Here is an 18,742-nt window from a genome sequence, read left to right as displayed (position 1 = left end):
GCATTAATTATCCTGTATAGGATTCCCAAGTAGTAATATGGCTGGGTCCAATTCAAAATTTTCCAGAGCTTCAGTTCCCCCATTTGGATTCCAGGGGGGGATGTCTTTGATAAAATTGCAAAGAGTAGACATCAGAAGGAAATTTTTGGAATAGGAACATTCTAAAAAGTTCCTTCCGACATAGGAATATGAATATAAGAGCACTTTTAAAAGCTGGAAAGTTAGGAGAAGTTAAAATGGTGATGAGAAAATCAGAAATGGACATCTTAAGCATCTGTGAAACTAGATGGGCAGGAAACAGAGATTTTCGATCTGAAGATTGCAGAGTTATTCACTGTGGCAGTGCCAGGTCAGGAAGAAATGGAGTTACAGTAGTTTTAAGAGGAAAATGGAAGAACAACATTTTGAACACATCCCACCATAGTGACAGAGTAATCATGGTTACAGTTAAAGCCCAATCTGTTAATTTGTGTGTTATCATAGTCCACTTACCTAAAACTAACATTAAGTACAAAGAAGTGGAGGAAATATATGAACAGATAGATGATTTAATGAAGTTCGTTAAAGACAAGGATAATCTACTTATAGTCAGTGATTTCAACGCATCAGTCGGTGAAAGGACTAAATGAAAATGGATGGGCAAATTTGGATTAGGAAAGATGAATGCCAGAGGTGAAAGACTGTTAGATTTCTGTGAACAGTATGGAATGAATGTCACTAACACATACTTTGAAATACTTTGACATACTTTGACAATGCCAAGAGATCGCAGGAGATACCAGATAATATATATTATAATAAGATATATATATATATAATGTATATTCTTGTTATGGATAAGTATAAAAACCAAATAAAGTCTAGTCATTCATACCCTGAATATGATATAGATAGTAATCATATTCTTGTGATAGCAAAGTGTGATATTAGATTTCGGAAATACAAAAAGAGCTAGCCAGCAAAAATGGTGCATAAGAAAACTCAAGGAAGAGGAAATAGTTAAGGAGCTGAAAATAATGACAGATCAGTTGATCTGCAGAGAAGAAGGATGAAGGATGGGAAGGAATGAAAGAAGCCATAACAGTAACGGCTAAGGAAATAATAGGGCTAAACAAGTTAGAACCAAGGAAACCCTGGATGACCAAAGAAATACTGGGTCCTCATTGAAGAGGAAAACACCTGGAGAGGTACAAAAGGATAAAGAACATGATTATTCAAAAATACAGACTGGAAAAAGAAAGGTGGATGCAAGACAGAAATGAGGAGATTCAGAAAGACCTAGAAAGAGGAAAAACTGGCAAAGCTTACTCGAGTATTAAGGCAATGATGATTAAATTGAGAACAAAAACAAATGTGGTTAGTAGTAAAAATGGAATCTTTTCTTCTGATTTAGATTATGTAGGTGACAAATGGAAAGAATGTATGAGGAGCTCTGTGAAGGAAAGAATATTGTTAACAGTAGGAAATATCTGGAAGATTGAAATAGGGTGGATGAAACATGATGGGACCAACTGTATCTAAGGAAGACTTTGTCAACACCTTCAATAACCTGAATAATGGCAAAGCGACAGGGACAGATAACATCCCGGCAGAAATATTAAAAGAATTAGGAGAGTCAACAAAGGAGTGTTTATATAGGCTTATCAAATGTTGCTATGAAGAGGGAACGATACCGCCACTAGATTTTATAAATAGCAAAACATAATTTCTACAAGAAAGAGAAAATGCAATGGATTGCACTAATTACAGAACAATCTCTTTGCTATCCCACACTTCAAAGATAATGCTAAACATTGTTAAAAGCCGAATAAAAGGGAAAATTGAGGCAAATTTGGGAGAAGATCAGTTCGTGTTAGATCTGGGAAGGGAACTAGAAAGGCAATACTAGTACTGAGAGTGTTATTAGAGAGAAGAATTGGGATTAATAAGAAGACCTTTTTGACTTTTGTGGATTTAGAAAAAGCCTTTGGTTTTTGAATTTCTGTTTCAAACAATGAGGGAAATAAAGCTTGACTGGAGGGAATATTAATTCTGAATCTGTATAAAATGCAGAAAACTGAGATTGAAATAAATGGCTTAAAGAAAGAAGCCAAAATAAGAAGGGGAGTCAGGCAAGGTTGTCCACTGTCACAGTTTCTGTTTAATTTGTTTATTGAAAAAGCTATTGTAGAAATCAATGAAAAAACAAAAGGAATCATAATTAATGGAAAATCTATACATTATATCTGCTTTGCAGATGATATTGTGTTATTGGCGGAATCAGCAAGAGGAATGGAGATTATGTTAGAAACACTATGTAATCCTAACAAAACTTAAACTGAAAATTAATAAGGAGAAGACAAAGATTATGATTTTAGGAAAAACAAAGGAAGGTACAAAGATTGATATTATATTAGATGGTATTGTTGTAGAGAAGGTTGACAGTTTTTGTTATTTACCGTCACTAGCAGTAATACATGTGCCACAGAAGTAAAAAGAAGAATAACGTTGGCAAAACAAGCTTTCCAGAATAAAAAGAATATACTAACTGATAATCATATAAGTATGCAAGTAAGGAAACGGTTCACTAAAACTTATATCTGGATTGTTCTAATTTATGGGTATGAAACATGGACGCTTGGGAAAGCAGAAAGAAGAAGACTGGAATCAATGGAAATGTGGATTTGGAGGAGAACAACAAGAACAAACCGGGTGGATAGAAAAAGAAATGATCAAGTATTAGCAGAAGTGAGTGAGAGGAGGTCCTTACTAAATGTTATATGAACAAGAAGAGCGAAATTGATAAGACATGTAACACAACATGACCAATTCTTGACGAATATATTTGAGGACAAGTTTTAGGGTAAAAAACCTAGAGGTAGACTGAGAGCAACCATCATCAATAATTGTTAAAAAAGAGGATGGGTCTTGGTTCATATAATGACTTGAAGAGAGAGGAGTGACGTGGCTAAATCGACAAGGCGTAGCCTTTAGTGAATGATGATTTTATGCTAATTACAGAATGTATTAGATTTTCGTAATTAAATATCTGAATATATTTTTTAATGTTAGGAGAGCCCCAAACATTATCAACACGGTTGATTTTTTTATTTGCTCTAAAAATAAAAATTTTGAAAAAGAAGGGTTAAAAAATCAAATTATTTTATTTTCATAATTTGAAGATAAGAAATAATTTGCATTTAATTAAACCTAATTAAAAAAATTAAAGGCAAGAGGTTACTGATCTGTTTTTCATCATTGAGGCTTTTATTTGTTCTTAAAGTATAATCTAGGTTGAAAATAAAGTTTAAATCTCACATTTTTTCCAAATGTAGAATATGCACTTTGGAATACAACAATATTTCAATTTTCCTTATTTAAAGAGGTTAGGAGGTTAGAAGTCATTTAGAGGCAAGGAGGTCAACATTTTTGAGAACTATTTATTTTTTTATTTTTCTTTCTAAAGATAAAACATGTTTTGAAAAAATAAAAAGGTATTGAACAGTAAAACAATGCTAAAACATAGAACTAAAAGATGGAAAAACTGGATTCTTAATGAAAGTTCAAATTCATTAAAAAAATTTCTAAAGCAGTAAATGAGTTACCAAAAACCTACTTAGGAAAAATGGTTTAAAAATTATCAGCATAACATTAAATAATTTAAATTCATATTGTATAGAAAAAAAAATCAACACTTTCTTTCTTTGTGTATATTTTATTAAAAAAAAAAAACTTGTTTGCTTATTTATAAAAATTCAATCATTTTTTGGAAGGTAGACAATAAAGTGGTCTAAAGAGTTAATTAACTTTGTACTGTTACTATTACCCAGGACGTACTTTTCATATGATCTGCCAATTCCAGAGGTAAAGGTTAGGTTAGGTTAGGTTATTTTTGTGACAGATATGTATGTAAAATAATTTATATTGTTACAGCAACTTTTAATTCAGTTTTTTCAATTTTTGTTTTAATTCAGTAATTTCCCTTTTATCATAATAAAAATCTTCTTTTACACTCTAATAAGTTCACAAAAAAGAAAAAAAAATTAAAAACATAAGTCATATTACACAAAATTATTTAATTTAGCATATTTACACTTAATACATACCTTCTATATAAAAAAACTTATTCAATAACAAATTTGAACTACATTCTACCTATTTTAAATAATGAATAATTTTTCAAAAATATAAAAATTTTTAAATAAATTAATTATAAAATTATATAGAAGTTATCTGATAATTGTATGATTCTGCTGAAGAATTAATGGAAGTCTTTGCTTGCTCATGTCCAATTAATTACTCAGTAAAAGTTATACTTTCTAATAAAAGAAATAAATGTAGATTTTTAGTTTGATAAAAAAAATTGTTCAATTATACAATGTACAATAGAAATGTAAAATCTGACTTCAAAACCAACTTCCTTACCAGCGTGGAATATAAAAATTTGATGTGCAAGTCATTTTATAGCTCACCTTTTTTAATCTAATTTTCTACAGTCTTTTGATATAAGTTAAAACAATTCACTTTTTATTTGTTATTAAAAAACAGTATCTAATTTTTTTGCCCATTTTTCATGTACATCAACTATGAGACTATGAAGCATGTGCTTGTGCAGTTTTTAATTTAATGAATTGTCTTTGGGATAGATATCATCTCTGCAAGTAATTTTAGCTTTTAGTTAATAAATAATATTTTTGTATTTAATTTATAGGCAGATAGTAGTGATACAGTTAATGAGATAGAATTATATGGTGGTGGTGGTGAGGAAGTTTATAGTGGACTGCGTACACAAGATCTACAAGAAGCAAAGGATCAGCTACTCGTTGAAACTTCTGATATGCTCAATATACCATTGTTCACTGCAGAAGCTCTTTTGCGTGATAATGGTTAGTATTTTCCAATAATTAACCTAGTACAAGGGCTATTTATAAATTAAGATCCAATCAATTATTAAAAATAAACAAAATATTTTTTTTAAATTTACTACATACAAAAGTTATTTACATTACTTCTCAACACAATCCCACCAAATTTAATCACTTGTCTACTCCCTCTTCAAAGAACAGTGATTCCATCAATAAATCACTGAAATATCAAGTGGTCAACCAATTCTTCAGTTTTGTGAACAGATGAAAATCAAATTGTGCCAAGTCAGAAATGTAAGGGGAATGGTAAAAAATCTGCTGCTTAAATATGTTTAGTATACCCTTCATGCTAGCAGAAGTGTGAGCTCATACATTATCATATAAAACAATGACATCCTTGATTAGCATCCCTTGGCATTTATTCTGTATTGCTTTCCTAAGTAAGTTTTGTCAACCTTTCACCACAAGCATCTGCAATTCCATAAATTTTGCCAGAAAGATTCCTTTATAACCCCAAAACATAGTAGCCATAATTTTTTTTGTTTGAATGGTTTGTTTAAATTTTTGGACACGTATGGTACATGTTTGTATCCACTGTTTGGAATGTTTATTTGTCTCAATATTAAAGAACCGAATCCATATCTCGTCACCAGTAACAATACTGTAAACAAATTCACTTTTATTCTGGTATTTTTATCAGAATAAGTCAATGCTGTTCTCATTTTGTGGGCATCTGGAAGTTGTTTAAATTGACCCAATGTGCACATTACTTATGAAAACCCATTGTCTGTAACAGTTCTGTAGAGTCTCCCTTGAAATTTGAGAAAAGTTTTTAGTAAGTTAAATAATTCTGCAGTGATATTTATCACAAGTGGCATGTTCAATTTTTTCAACAGTTCATCACTCAAAATGGAATGTTGCCCCATCTTCCTTCTTATTCATGCCCATTAGTTTGCCCTTCCCTGAATTTTCTTCACCATTCTTTACAGAACCATCACTCATTACATTATCTATGTAAACTATGCACAGCCAATGGTGGAATCTTGGCTGCAGATATTCCTTCTTCTTGCAAAATACTTCATACCTCGCAACTGACAACCCATAACAATCATCTCTCTATCTGTCATCATGTACTGAGCCTACTGAATGAAATGGTGACTGAATATGTGAGAATATTTAAGCTTGTTAATTTCTACTATGCAGGTACTATGTTGCTGTGGAAACCAGTTTGTTTATAAAGTTCAACCGGAGATTAATTTATAAATAGCCTACATAGTTTATTTTGTTAAGCCAAATAATATTGCCTCTGTATTATTTACATACTTTCTTGTATAAATTTATATCACAGTTTTTTCTTACTGTTTACAGATTATTCATAAATATCAATAATTTTCATTGGCTTTCCTTTTGGAAATTTATTTTAGTCTATTTGTTAGTGATTCCATGTAATTCTCCAAGATGCTGAAACAAAAAAAAATCTGATGGAAACTTTTGCCAGGTATGACAAAAACTCAAAATAATTTCTCCATGGTTTCATGTTGATGAGAGTACATGGTTATATTGTACTACTCATTTCCCCAATGATCACTGTTGTTAGTACAGTGGATTTAATTTATTTTGCACTGTAGAACTGACTATAGGCTGAAGTTCCAAAACGTTTTAAGAATTGGACATTATGTCTATACTCATCAACAATTATCCCTTTAATTTGTTCTGACAGGAGAACTAAGATGCTTCCACTCCATGCTTTATTCCTAAGAATGCTACTCATTATTGTGGATCCAGCTCTCATCGGAAGTCGTCATTTGTTCTATTAATTTATCTTCTCAAGTAAAATAACATTACTCCAGCTTCCTGTAAGATGAAGTTGTTTTTTGTGTAAGGTGAAGTTTGTTTTGAGTAATAGAACAACCAAACCCACCGGGTTGGTCTAGTGGTGAACGCATCTTCCCAAATCAGCTGATTTGGAAGTCGAGAGTTCCAGCATTCAAGTCCTAGTAAAGCCAGCTATTTTTACACGGACTTGAATACTAGATCGTTGATACCGGTGTTCTTTGGTGGTTGGGTTTTAATTAACCACACATCTCAGGTATGGTCGAACTGAGAATGTACTAAGAACTAAGAAACTAAGAACTAAGACTACACTTCATTCACACTCATACAAATCATCCTCATTCATCCTCTGAAGTATTATCTAAACGGTAGTTACTGGAGGCTAAACAGGAAAAAGAAAGAATAGAATAACCAAGCAGCTATCAGGGTTTTTATGTCCATTAGGAATAATTAGACAGTCTTAACCTGATATATTAGGTCCTTGCTTAATGCTGCTGGAAAAAGAAACAAATCATTACTTTGTTATTTATTAAAAATTTGTATTTTAATTATTCTGACTTTAAATTACATTTTTTTTACGTACTTATTCTGATCCCATTTCAGCTGTCAATGCATCTGTTTTCATACAGATCCTCTTTTTCTTCTCCCAACCCCCTATCATTTCTCCTTTTCATCTGTTGCCAAATGCATCCTCATATCTCCTTGCAATTCCTACTTCTTTCCATCTTTCCTTTGGATATTTTCTGGGTGTTTATTGATCTATTTCTAGTTTTTCCACATTCTTTTTAAACTTTCTTCACTATTTCACTGAGCACGTTCATGCTGACCCAGTTGTATCTCAGTCTCCTCCTGTAGAATTATGCAATATGTATTTCTGAGTTTCTTACCCAGTGTTCTTCTTGTTTAATATTTTACGACTTGTAGGAATTTCAGTTCTCCAATCTAAAGTCTGCTCCATTCCCTTTATGTTGTTTTCCATGTCTACTGCATATACTATTATAATAAAACATATATAAATCTCACATTTATTTATTTATTTTTTCCATTCACATCATCTTTCAATCCTCCTACTTTAGTTTACCATCCTCCATATTATGTACATTGCTCTTACTGCCTGTAATGCTGCCACAAAATTTTCTGCTGCTTCCACAGTTATTTTCCTGAAAATTCCCATTCTTCTTCTATTTCACCAATTTTATCCAATAAGTTCTTCTCTGCGTTTCACAGCGTGTGTTGTGTCTTTCACCTTCCACTCTAGTATTCTTCTCTAATTTCTTTGCTACTTCATTTTCTAAACATAGAGTGCTTGTTTGTATTTTGTATGCTATTCCCTTCTTACATTTTGAAATTTCCAATCATTATTTTGTATCCTCCATACAATGTTATGACTACATTATGAATCTCACTCTTGTTTAGCCTACTTCTACAGTCTTTAAATTTAAAGAAGATTTAATCTTCCTGTTTTAAAACTACAGAAAATTATTATAGCAATATCAGATACATATTTAAACTTACTATATTACTTATGCCTGTACTGCTAACTTGTAGTCTGAGTTTTAAAGGCTAACTGCAACCCTTCCTGCTGTTTGAGGATTGAGTTGGCAGATCTATATTATACAATTTTAGCATGAGTAAAGAAACAATCTGGCAGGGAAGAGATTCTAGCAGATACAAACACAAAAATGAAGATTGACTAAAAGTGAAGGCAACAAAATTCTGTTATCTTTAGGACATAAAATATAATAAGGCCAGTGATTTAATAATTACTGAGGTTTTTGTTGGAAAAATTTTATGTATTGAAATATTTGAGTTGTGATGAAAGGGTAAAGAAATAATACAAAGTCAAGATCTGGTTGGTGCAAAACAGAGAAGAGGAAGAGAATGGGCTTTCAAGTAAACAAAATGGGCTTTTAGGTAAGAACCACAAATGAGCAGTAAGTAAACTTTAAGCTTGGGGATGAGCGAATAGTATATGTATAACAAGGGTCATTGCACAATATATATATTTCTTCATTATATCAATAATTTTATATATTTTATGTTAAACACACACCAAGCAAAACAGAATACAAGTAAATTAAATCAATTTAATTTTTTTCTAGTATTTTAATTATTACATTTCATTGTGATTTTTTTCCCAAAATCATTTTGACCCACATACATATATATAAATAAAAGACAAAGTGAAAAATGCTTTTTATGGTAAAGTAGAGGTGTACTAAGATGTTGCTAAGCTGTTTTAAAGGTAATATTTGTTTACCTCAAAGCTAAGGTAGGAATTGAGATACAATTCAGACAGATAATTAAGAAAGATACTCCGCATGAGGATAACAATTATTATATTCTCTTATAATTAGATTATTAACAATTGTTTTTTTAACAATGATAATGAGTGTCAGAGTTTCATGCAACAAAAAACTTAGTTGTAATGAAAAGTACGCTGCCAAGAAAAAACGTTCAAAAACTAACATTGTTTTTACTTGATGGTAGTTCAAAAAACCAAATTGATCATGCTGTTATTGACATAAGGAATACAACAAATATTACTGAAGTTGTCTAAGAATTTTTTTAAATTAAGATCAATATGTTAAAAACTGAGATACAGGCAAAATAGAGATAAGCTTATACAAGCATTAAAAAAATTAGAAAAATATATAAAATATTATGTTAAGAAATTTAAAGATAAAGAATTGTCAATCTGTCAGGGATTGAATTCAGGAAGGATTTGTGAAGAAGTGAAAAATATGAAGGCATAAAGAACTAGCTCATATCTAATTTCACAACCTTATTTAATTTTTAAATGTGGGTAATAAGTTTGGACACTGATACCTAGTAATGGAGGCTTCAGCAAAGATGGAAAAAAGATTCTTAAGAAAACATTATAGACAGAATGGAGAGCGATTAGTTAGAAAAAACTAGGAATTGTATCAGCTTTATAATGAGGGTGCAAAGGGAAAAGGGTATGGGTAGGAATATTGAGGATATTAGGAGATGAGAGTACTTTATGAGTTTGGTTGAAATTAATTGTGGAAAATGACATCGGGCAAATGATCTATAAAGAATAATAGATCTGGTAGCTAGGAGAGAGATGAACCAGTAGACAGCAAAGAGCAACAAGAAAGAGATGGCCAAAAATATTGAGAGAGTCCAATAAATAAAAAATGATGATGTGCAGTAGGAGAAGGTAAACAAATTTTCAGTTGTTGATGAGGTTAGGGTGTTGGAATATTGAATATATATGAATATGATGTTACTTTATGCTTTCATTAGAATCTGTTTTCTTAACCATCACTGCAACTCTCTTTGATTCAGTTTGTCATTCTCTCTTCATCAAGGTCTTTGTTTTTCTCTCTGTGGTCCCTTCCATTTCATCTTTTCTCCTAAAACTTACAGCTTCCTGTCCTTCATTAGGTTTGGAAGTTCTTCTTGTTTTTCAATTGTATCAATAACTACAAATTTCTTTTTAAATTCAAATGAATATCTTAGAAATAAACATCAGCAAGAAACTTATTCAAAGTACCTGAAAGTTGAAAAATTCTTGAGAAATATTTTTATGCATTTATTTATTGCAGTTGAGATTACAGTTTATTTATTCGTTAACGTTTCATTAATTTTCAGAATGGTCAAGAGAAGCTTTATTAGAGAAATGGATAAAAGATCCGGTTAAGTGTTGCCAGTTAGCAGGAGTTCAGCCACCCACATCAGCATATCAGCAAAATCATGACATGCTGGTTGAATTAGCACCTCCTACTAGACTAAATATGCAGAACTCCAATAACAAGGATGAACTGCATAGGGAAGATCAGAATTCGGATGAAATTTTGGTATGATTGACTTTTATTTGTTTGTTTTAGATTTCATAAGCACTTTACAAAGTTGATTCATAAAAATCACTTATAAAGTCTTTAAACAAATGAAACACTTTTACAAGTAGCTTAATGACACCATCTCGTTAAGTGTGAGAATGAGATGAATTATATTATTATTATGATCTTTTATGTCTTTTATATAAGTCTCTTCGATGGAACTGTTAGAGCCTCGCAGTCCTCTCATAACTTTTTCATATGTTTCGATCTTTGTGCCCTTTCTAGTGTTGAAAATGTTTGTGTTGTGAGTTTTTTCTTGTGAGTGTGGGTGTTTTTGTTTAACTTTATCTTATCTGTGCTGTCTACTGGTGTAAGGGTTATTTCCTTCATATTCTCTCTTATTTCTGTGATCCATCTGCATCCTGTCTTTGTGTTTTTTGAGTCGAGATTGTATTATACTAGCTTTTTCAGAAGTCTTGAATCATGCATCCTCATATGTCCAAAGAATCCTATTCGCCTCTTATGCATGGTATCAGTGATAGATTCTAACTCTTTGTATACTACTATGTTGTGCACAATCTATCACTGCCCATCGTTCTGGTATTTTTTATTGATGCAGGTTCTTTCAGTTTTCTGGAGTCTATCTGTCTTTGTTCGTTCAGGTGGAAGTGTATTTCTGCTGCTTAAGTGGTTTCTGGTTTTATAACTGTGTTGTTGTGTCTTATTTTTGCATTTGATTGGTATTTTTTATTGAAGTGTACCAGGTTAATTTTTGAGCTTTAGCTTTGTTCGTTATTTGGATCGAGGTTTTTTCAGTTAGGTTGTTTGTTATTATTTCTTAGAGGTATTTAAATTGTGTTACTCATTTGATTTTTTTATCATTTATGTTTACTTCATTTAATCGTGTTGGTTTTTGCGGCATAATTTGTGTCTTATCAAATGAAATTTTGAGGCCAATTTATTTGCATTGTTTTGAAGTTTTAATACCTGTTATTTAGCTTTGTCAGTGTCATTTGCTAATAGTGTCAAGTCGATGGTGAAACCAAGACAGTTTGTTTTGATTTTTCAGCCTTTTTTACTGTTGGGGTGCTTTTTTTGAGCCATTCCCTGATTAGCATTTCTAGAGCCTAGTTGAATAATAGTTGTGAGAGCTCATTGCCTTGGCACAGTCCTGTTTTGATCTCAAAAGGTTCCGAGAGCTCGCCTTGAATTTTACCTTTGACTTAGTGTTTGTGAGGGTCAGTTGTATCATATTTATTCATTTTATATGTAGTCTGAGGTGTCTTAAAGTTTTCAGTAGGGATTCTCTGTGGATGCAGTCATAAGCTTTCTTGTAATCTACAAATGTTATCACCATGTCTCTTGCTTCTTTTCCTGTTGTAATTTATTATTAGCTTGATACCCATGATCTGGTCTGGGCAGCTCCTCCAGGGTTTGAAACCTCCCTATTTTTCTCCTAGTTCTTACTCGAGTTGTGGACCAATCCTGTTGAGGATGATTCTTGAAAGAACTTTGTATGTTGTGTTTAGGAGTGAGATTCCCCTGCAGTTGTTAAGGTCTGTTTTTCCCCTTTCTTGTTTAGCGGATGGATTAGGGCTGTCATCCAGTGTTCTGGTAGTTTTTGATCCAGATATAGACAAGCTGTTGATGAAGGGCAATTTTTGCTGATCTTTCTGCATGCTTCCAGATGTACAAAAGTCTGATCTTCTCCTGCTGCTTTGTAATTAATTCTTCATCTCACCCAGTGCTTGATAGACTTCTTTTACTGTGGGAGGTTTTATGTTTTGTGGTGGTGGTGTTGTTATTGGGGTGTTGGGTTGAAGTTCAGGAATTCTGTCGGTTCTTCACAACTTATGTTGAAGTATTTAGCTAGGATTTCCACATTGTCTTTATTGTTATGGGCCAGTTTACCAATTTCATTCTTTATTAGTAGGTTTGGGGATTCATATTTTTGGAGCTGATTTTTGAAGGTTTTGTAGTCTTTCGACCGTGTTTTAGTGAATTCTTCTTCTATTCTTCAGTAGGTCTTTAATGGTGTTGTCATTTTATTCTCCTTAGGGTTAGAGTGGTTTCTTTTCTTTGTTTTACTAGATTTTGAAAGGTTGTTCCTGATTTTTGGGATTGGTGAAATAGCCATGCTAGATGTCTTTTTTCCACTGTTTTATCACATTCACTGTTCCACCATTGATGTTTTATTACAGGATTTTATTGGGGCTAATTCTGCAATTTGTTTAAGGTAGTTGCCTAGATCTTTGAGTTTATCTGTGATTGTTATTTTTTTGGTTGCTTTTTGGTAATTTTCATTGTTGATTAGCTGGATAGGATCCATTTTTATTTTAGTTTTAGGTCTTAGGGTGTTACTTTCTTTGGGAAGTAGATTTAATTTTAATTATCATTACATACTGCTCTGAGACTGTGTCTCAGAGGCTCAACTCCTTGGAGGATTTTTAAGTTGTAGATCTCCTTGTGATGGTGTTTACCCATGAAGACATAGTCTGGTTGCCATTCTCCTTTAGTGTAGTTGGGATGTTTCCATGTTTTGAGGTTTCCTCTTGAAATGTGGGTTTCGAGATTAGGTTGTGGTTGTGGGCTCAAGAGATCAACGAGTCTCTTTCCAGTTTTGTTTGTTTTCTTTTGGATGGGCCATTTTCTGATGATGTCACAGTATTTTTTTTCTCTGCTTAGTTGAGCATTGAATGCTCCAATTAATTGTTTAATATGGTTTTTGGGGATGTTATTTATAGTCAGATCAAGTAGATTCTAGAACTTTTCTGTTTCTTTACAGTCTTTTTAAGAGTTATTTTTATTATTAGTGGGTACATGGGCATTTATTATAGTGCAGATTTTATTAGATGCTTTCAGAGTGAGTTTTGAGGTTTTTGAGGATTGTGACTTGAATTCTTAAATGGAATTTATTATAATGAATTTATTTATCTGACTAAAAAGTCTGTTCCAAACTGTGGGACATTTTTCATCACTCTTCCTGAGAAGAAGGTAAGAGTTTGTAGAGTCCATGGCGTCCTGGTTGGTGTTAATTATTTTCTGCAGATTCATGATGAGAATTTTGTGTTGATCCATTAAGCCATTTATTATTATTAGTTTACCATTTGCTTTAGTTTGATTTTGTACTTTGTATTTTTCTTGTTCGTATGTGTAGCATTGGAGCATTCCAATGCTTCCATTCACATGTTATCTTCTAAGTGGCAGCCCACTGTACTGAATGCTGCCTTCTCTGAACTCTGGTGTTGCTTGGTTCAGCCAGTGTAGTATTTCTTAAAAGACCTTTCATGGTTGACTGTCAAGCGGTCACCTGTGGTTGGACTTGGTCCCAAGTTACAACTCTAGATGTAATCTAGTGAGATGTGATTTGATGATAAATGAAGCTGTAAAATTTGTTTAGATTCAGTTCACTGGACAAATTTTTCTTATTTGTTCTGGATATATCCAAGCATACCTCGTGGAGGCTCATCCGACTTTTGTTAAAGTTCTTATTTTGGAGAAAAGTTACAAAGTCTGATCCTAAATATTATGCCCCATTGATGAAACAGTGATGAATTATTAATATATATATATATATAAAAAAAAAATCAAGTTTGTATTTAATAATAGCTGTTAACCAACTATACAAATGCCCATTTAATTCAGAATTCTTCCTTGTGATTCAATGTTCTGTGTATTGATTACTGAGAAATGCATATTTACAACAGTAGCTTTAATTTTTAACTTTTTTCTTTTTCATCCTACCATAATACCAAAAAAAAGGTGTTACAGAACACAAACAATATTTTACTTTGACTGGGACATACTGTTGAAAGCTATACATATATTTATATATTTCAATTTTTTTCATATAGTTGTCATATGACAATTTTTAAAATATCAATTATTACAGACATGCTCTAATAAGTACAAAATTAACTGTAAACCTGCTCATCAGTAAACTAGAAACTTATTCTATAATGAATATAGAACTACAACTAGGTTTTCAGTACAAAAACGTTGTAATGTAACTTTTCTTCTTGTTTCTGTACTACAATTAACACACTTTTATTAACCATTTTATACTTTACATTTAAGAAATCTACTTGGTATAATTTAATATATAAGTCATCCAGAAATTAAAAAAAATGTGGTTATGATAAATTTATGATATGTTTTTATGATGTTAAATTATAATTATTATTGTAGATTTGTGTATATTATATGCATTACCAGTTGGCAACCCAACATGAACCACCAGTCACTCTAGAAAGGGGAGCATCCATTCTTAAGCATAACAAGTATTCTGTTTCAGTGTTATTACAGGAAGTAAGGAGTGACATAATTTTCCACTTTCTTCTTCATTAAACTGAATACTTTGTACCAGTATTAGACTGTATACTTTGGTATAGCAACATGTTAAGCCACTAAAATGCATGTGATATTCAGCCATACAAGGAATGCCTTTATTCTGTTAAGTTATCTTTATTATTAAATTAAAAGTCATTTTAAAATATTTTATTTTTCTTGATAGTTACACTATGAAGAAATTTAAACACTTGTCTTATTAGTTTTTCTACTCCATCAATACAGAAGAAATATACTGCTAGTTTTTTCAGTCATCGAGTGACTACGTTTTTTGACCTTATCATCACTTGTAAGAATTATTTTTTACAAGAGATGCCAAGATAAGGTCTGCAATAAAAGTACTTGAGTACTTAATCAGCCAGATTTTGTCCAGTCAAGTGTTAGCATAAAACAAATCAGTGCTTATGACAATAGGCCTTATCATTTGTTTTGTTTTGCACATTAGAATCAGTTAAGTGTTTCACAGAAGCCTATGGAATCTATTTATGGATGAAACCAACAGTAAGTGATCCTTCACTCTCAAATAATGCTCAATTTCCATGTGTTCAGAGTGTACTTGACTTTCTTCAGTTTGAAAGAACTCCTGAGTGATGCCTCTCCATTGGTTTGCACAAATCAATGGTTTGTACAAATTGGTTTGTAAATTATTAAATCAGTTAAAAGCACGCTCTTTTGGTCCCAGAATACAGTTGCCATGATTTTCCTTTGATACTGGGCTTATTTGAATTTTTCGGATTAGATGAACCGGAATGACAACTTGTATGGATTGTTTCATCTTGGCATTGACGTACGAAATCCATATTTCATCACTATTAACAATATGGGAAAAAATTTGTCTCCCTCATGGTTAAACCAGTTAAAAGCAATTCAGTTGTCATTCTGTAATCTTTGTGAGCGCTTGTCAAAATTTTTGGCACCCATCATGCACACAGTTTGCAATAGCCTGAGTGTTAGTTCTCACTACGATTCTCAATAATGTTGTCTTTGAAACTTCTGAAAATTCTAGAGAAAGATTTCTAATCAAAAAGTAACGATTTTTTCACACTTTTGCATTCACACATTCAATAAGATCATCACAAAGACACTAGGCCTGCCACTTCTCTGTTCATCATGAACATTTGAACGGCCTTCATTATACTCACAACATCATTGCCTCACTTCTCATTGTGGTAGGCCCATATGTTTCACATAGTTGATGGTGAATTTCAATCCCATTATGTCCTCTTGCATTTAGAAATCTAATCACTGATCCAACTTCACAACTAGCAGGATATGTTATTACTGCACTTGTTTTAACTCACTGTCTCACAGAGGCAAACAACAATGAACTGACAGACAGCTATGTAATGGTTAATGCCCAAATGACCACTTAAAGCTATTAGCTATTGAACATGTGTAAACTAATCACTGATGCCAGTCGCTATTTATAACTCATCAGCTTTTATCTTTGAACTGTGCTTCATACATTTTATTTGCTATAAAAACTTATTTGTCATAAGTTCTCATAATGGTGAACTAGTTTTGTCATTCCATCAATGAAGAATGCTGACAGTCTAATCCACAATCTCACTGCATTTTTCAGTTCATCATCCATGTGAAACGAATACTCTTTATATCCCTTTTTAATTGCAAAAATAAATTTTTTTTGTAATTAAAGGAAATCTAATGCAATTAATTATTTGTATCGCAGGGTACCAAATCTGGTGAATATGGAATGTATTAAATTTTATCTATCAAATTGAAAAGTTTCAAATATCTATGAATAGATCATTTCTGCTACTGTAATTTTATTTTGTTTGTATTTTACTTTTTTGAAACATTGTGTTTTAAATAACATAAATTTTAAAATTAGTAGTATTTTTTTATTTAATACAACTCTTCATTTTTTCAATTATTTATTGACAAAATCATTGTTGTATGGTAAAAATAGTGGTATTAAAAGCTGTTTTTACTATACTGTAAAAACATTTTATTATTCTTTGTTTATAGGGGAAAAAATGACCATCATCTGTTTAAAGAATCTAGTTAATATTATTTTATTATGTTTTATTTTTAGTGTGATATTTGCCTTATGAATGTCTCGTCTTGGGATTTTCCTGTTGCTATGTCATGTAGTCATCAGTTTTGTTCAGCATGTTGGGAACATTACCTTACTGTAAAGATACAAGAAGGCGATGCGCATCATATATTATGTCCAGCACATCATTGCCATATACTAGTGCCTCCGGAATTAATTGAAAAATTAGTTAGTCCTGAAGTAGCAAGGCGATATCTTCAGTTTGATATAAAGGTATAGCAATATTTTTATAATAAAGTTTATAACAAAAAAATCATAAGATAAATTTAATTCTAAAAGTTTTTACCGTTAATAATTTGAGATTTGAGTACAAAACTCTATTGGAGATTTGTACTCATCAGCTGTATTATTATATCAGTACATGTAAATTAATGGTTTTCCTTTATCAAATGTTCTTACACATCCTATTGTTAATGACAGGCAAGGAAAGTGTAACTACAATTACCATTCTTTACTTTATGCACTCTTTTTTAGCTTTTTGTGTTTTTAAATTTGAATCTTTTGGTTAAATAATATTTAAATAACTTCAGGTACACTTTTACTGCAAATTTTGTATATAAAGCCTTTTTATGTTTATCCAGTTTCTATATGGTGATATGGAAAAGTCAATACATCTGTTCCTTGTGGACATCAAATGTACCATTTACTGTCTATAAGTGTATTTTACCTCCTTCCTATTGAAAGTACTAGTAATAAATATGGAGAATATGTGGATATTTTAAAATAATATTTGCAAACTTTAATAAAAAATTAATATAATATTTCATTACAGTGTGTAATTAAAATTAGAAATAAGTAGTTGATGTAATTTAGATTATAGATGTAAGAAGTTAAATTTAGTATTTTCATTTCTGTAATTTTTAAATAAGCAAAGAATACAAAAAATAAGAACTTGTATGAGAGCTTTGATATCAGAGCTTCTTATTAGCTGCATTTTTAACGAAACAAATAACTGTCTTGATCCAATCCAGTTAGAAGTACAGAAAGCTTTTGTTGTAAGTGTTTTATTACATTTATAACTTTTTTTTTTTTTTTTTTTATTTAAAAAAACTAACTTTTCCAAACAATATAATTTCCCAGTATAGTAAAAAGATATGTACATTATTTTATTATTGACAAGATTGATTGTAAAGAAGAAAGGTAACAAATATTTTTAAATTATTAATAACTGTAACCATTAAAAAAAGAACAATAAAGTAAGTTTTTTACTTGTGTATCTCACTTTAGCCTATTGATTATAAAAATATATTTTATTTTTCAAATTGTTAAAAACTTGTTTTTTAAAAAAATAAGTTAATTACGTAAAATTATGTAATTAATCCAAGATGAGGTTTTTTACTGTAATTTTATGTCCAGAAGTATGGGGTTATGTTGCTTTCCCAGCATATGATGTGTAATTTTTCTTTTCTTTACCGAATAGAACCACGAGCTTCCATTAATCTCTGACTCTAACTTCTGCCACACTTACCACTTTAGCCTTGAGCATTTGTTATAATAATGCATTACAAACACAATATTGTTTTTAATGCAATAAAAATTCATTATAATATAGTAGATCAGTAGGGTCAACAGCTTCAGGTATCTTGGAAAATGGATTCAACCAAAGAGACTGGATAAACGACAATACAAGCACAGATTAAGAAAATGGAAAAAGCCTACAGAATAACAAAGACCAGTACAACAAAAAAAGTATATCATCTATACAAGCAAAGATAAGACATAAAACTCTGTCATCTAGCGAGAAGGGGATTATATGCCGTGGACTGTTTATCCATGAACATAAAAGCGGGAATGAAGAATACTATGGAAAATTTTAGGACCACAGAAAAAAGCAA

At 31.4% G+C, this 18,742-nt stretch overlaps 1 protein-coding gene across 1 annotated transcript in view; it reads left to right on the top strand.

Moving 5' to 3' along the window:
- The window catches only part of LOC142317242 (uncharacterized), a 105,704-nt gene that overhangs the window by 19,222 nt on the left and 67,740 nt on the right, over positions 1 to 18,742 (top strand). The window contains exons 5-7 of the mRNA XM_075353637.1: positions 4,691 to 4,865; positions 10,296 to 10,501; positions 16,887 to 17,120. Coding sequence (XP_075209752.1) covers positions 4,691 to 4,865; positions 10,296 to 10,501; positions 16,887 to 17,120 — 615 coding nt within the window. The remainder of the gene's footprint in view (positions 1 to 4,690; positions 4,866 to 10,295; positions 10,502 to 16,886; positions 17,121 to 18,742) is intronic.

This window comes from Lycorma delicatula, chromosome 1 (assembly GCF_047948215.1).
Source record: "Lycorma delicatula isolate Av1 chromosome 1, ASM4794821v1, whole genome shotgun sequence".
NCBI lineage: Eukaryota > Metazoa > Arthropoda > Insecta > Hemiptera > Fulgoridae > Lycorma > Lycorma delicatula.
This window is presented reverse-complemented; position numbering and strand designations above follow the sequence as displayed.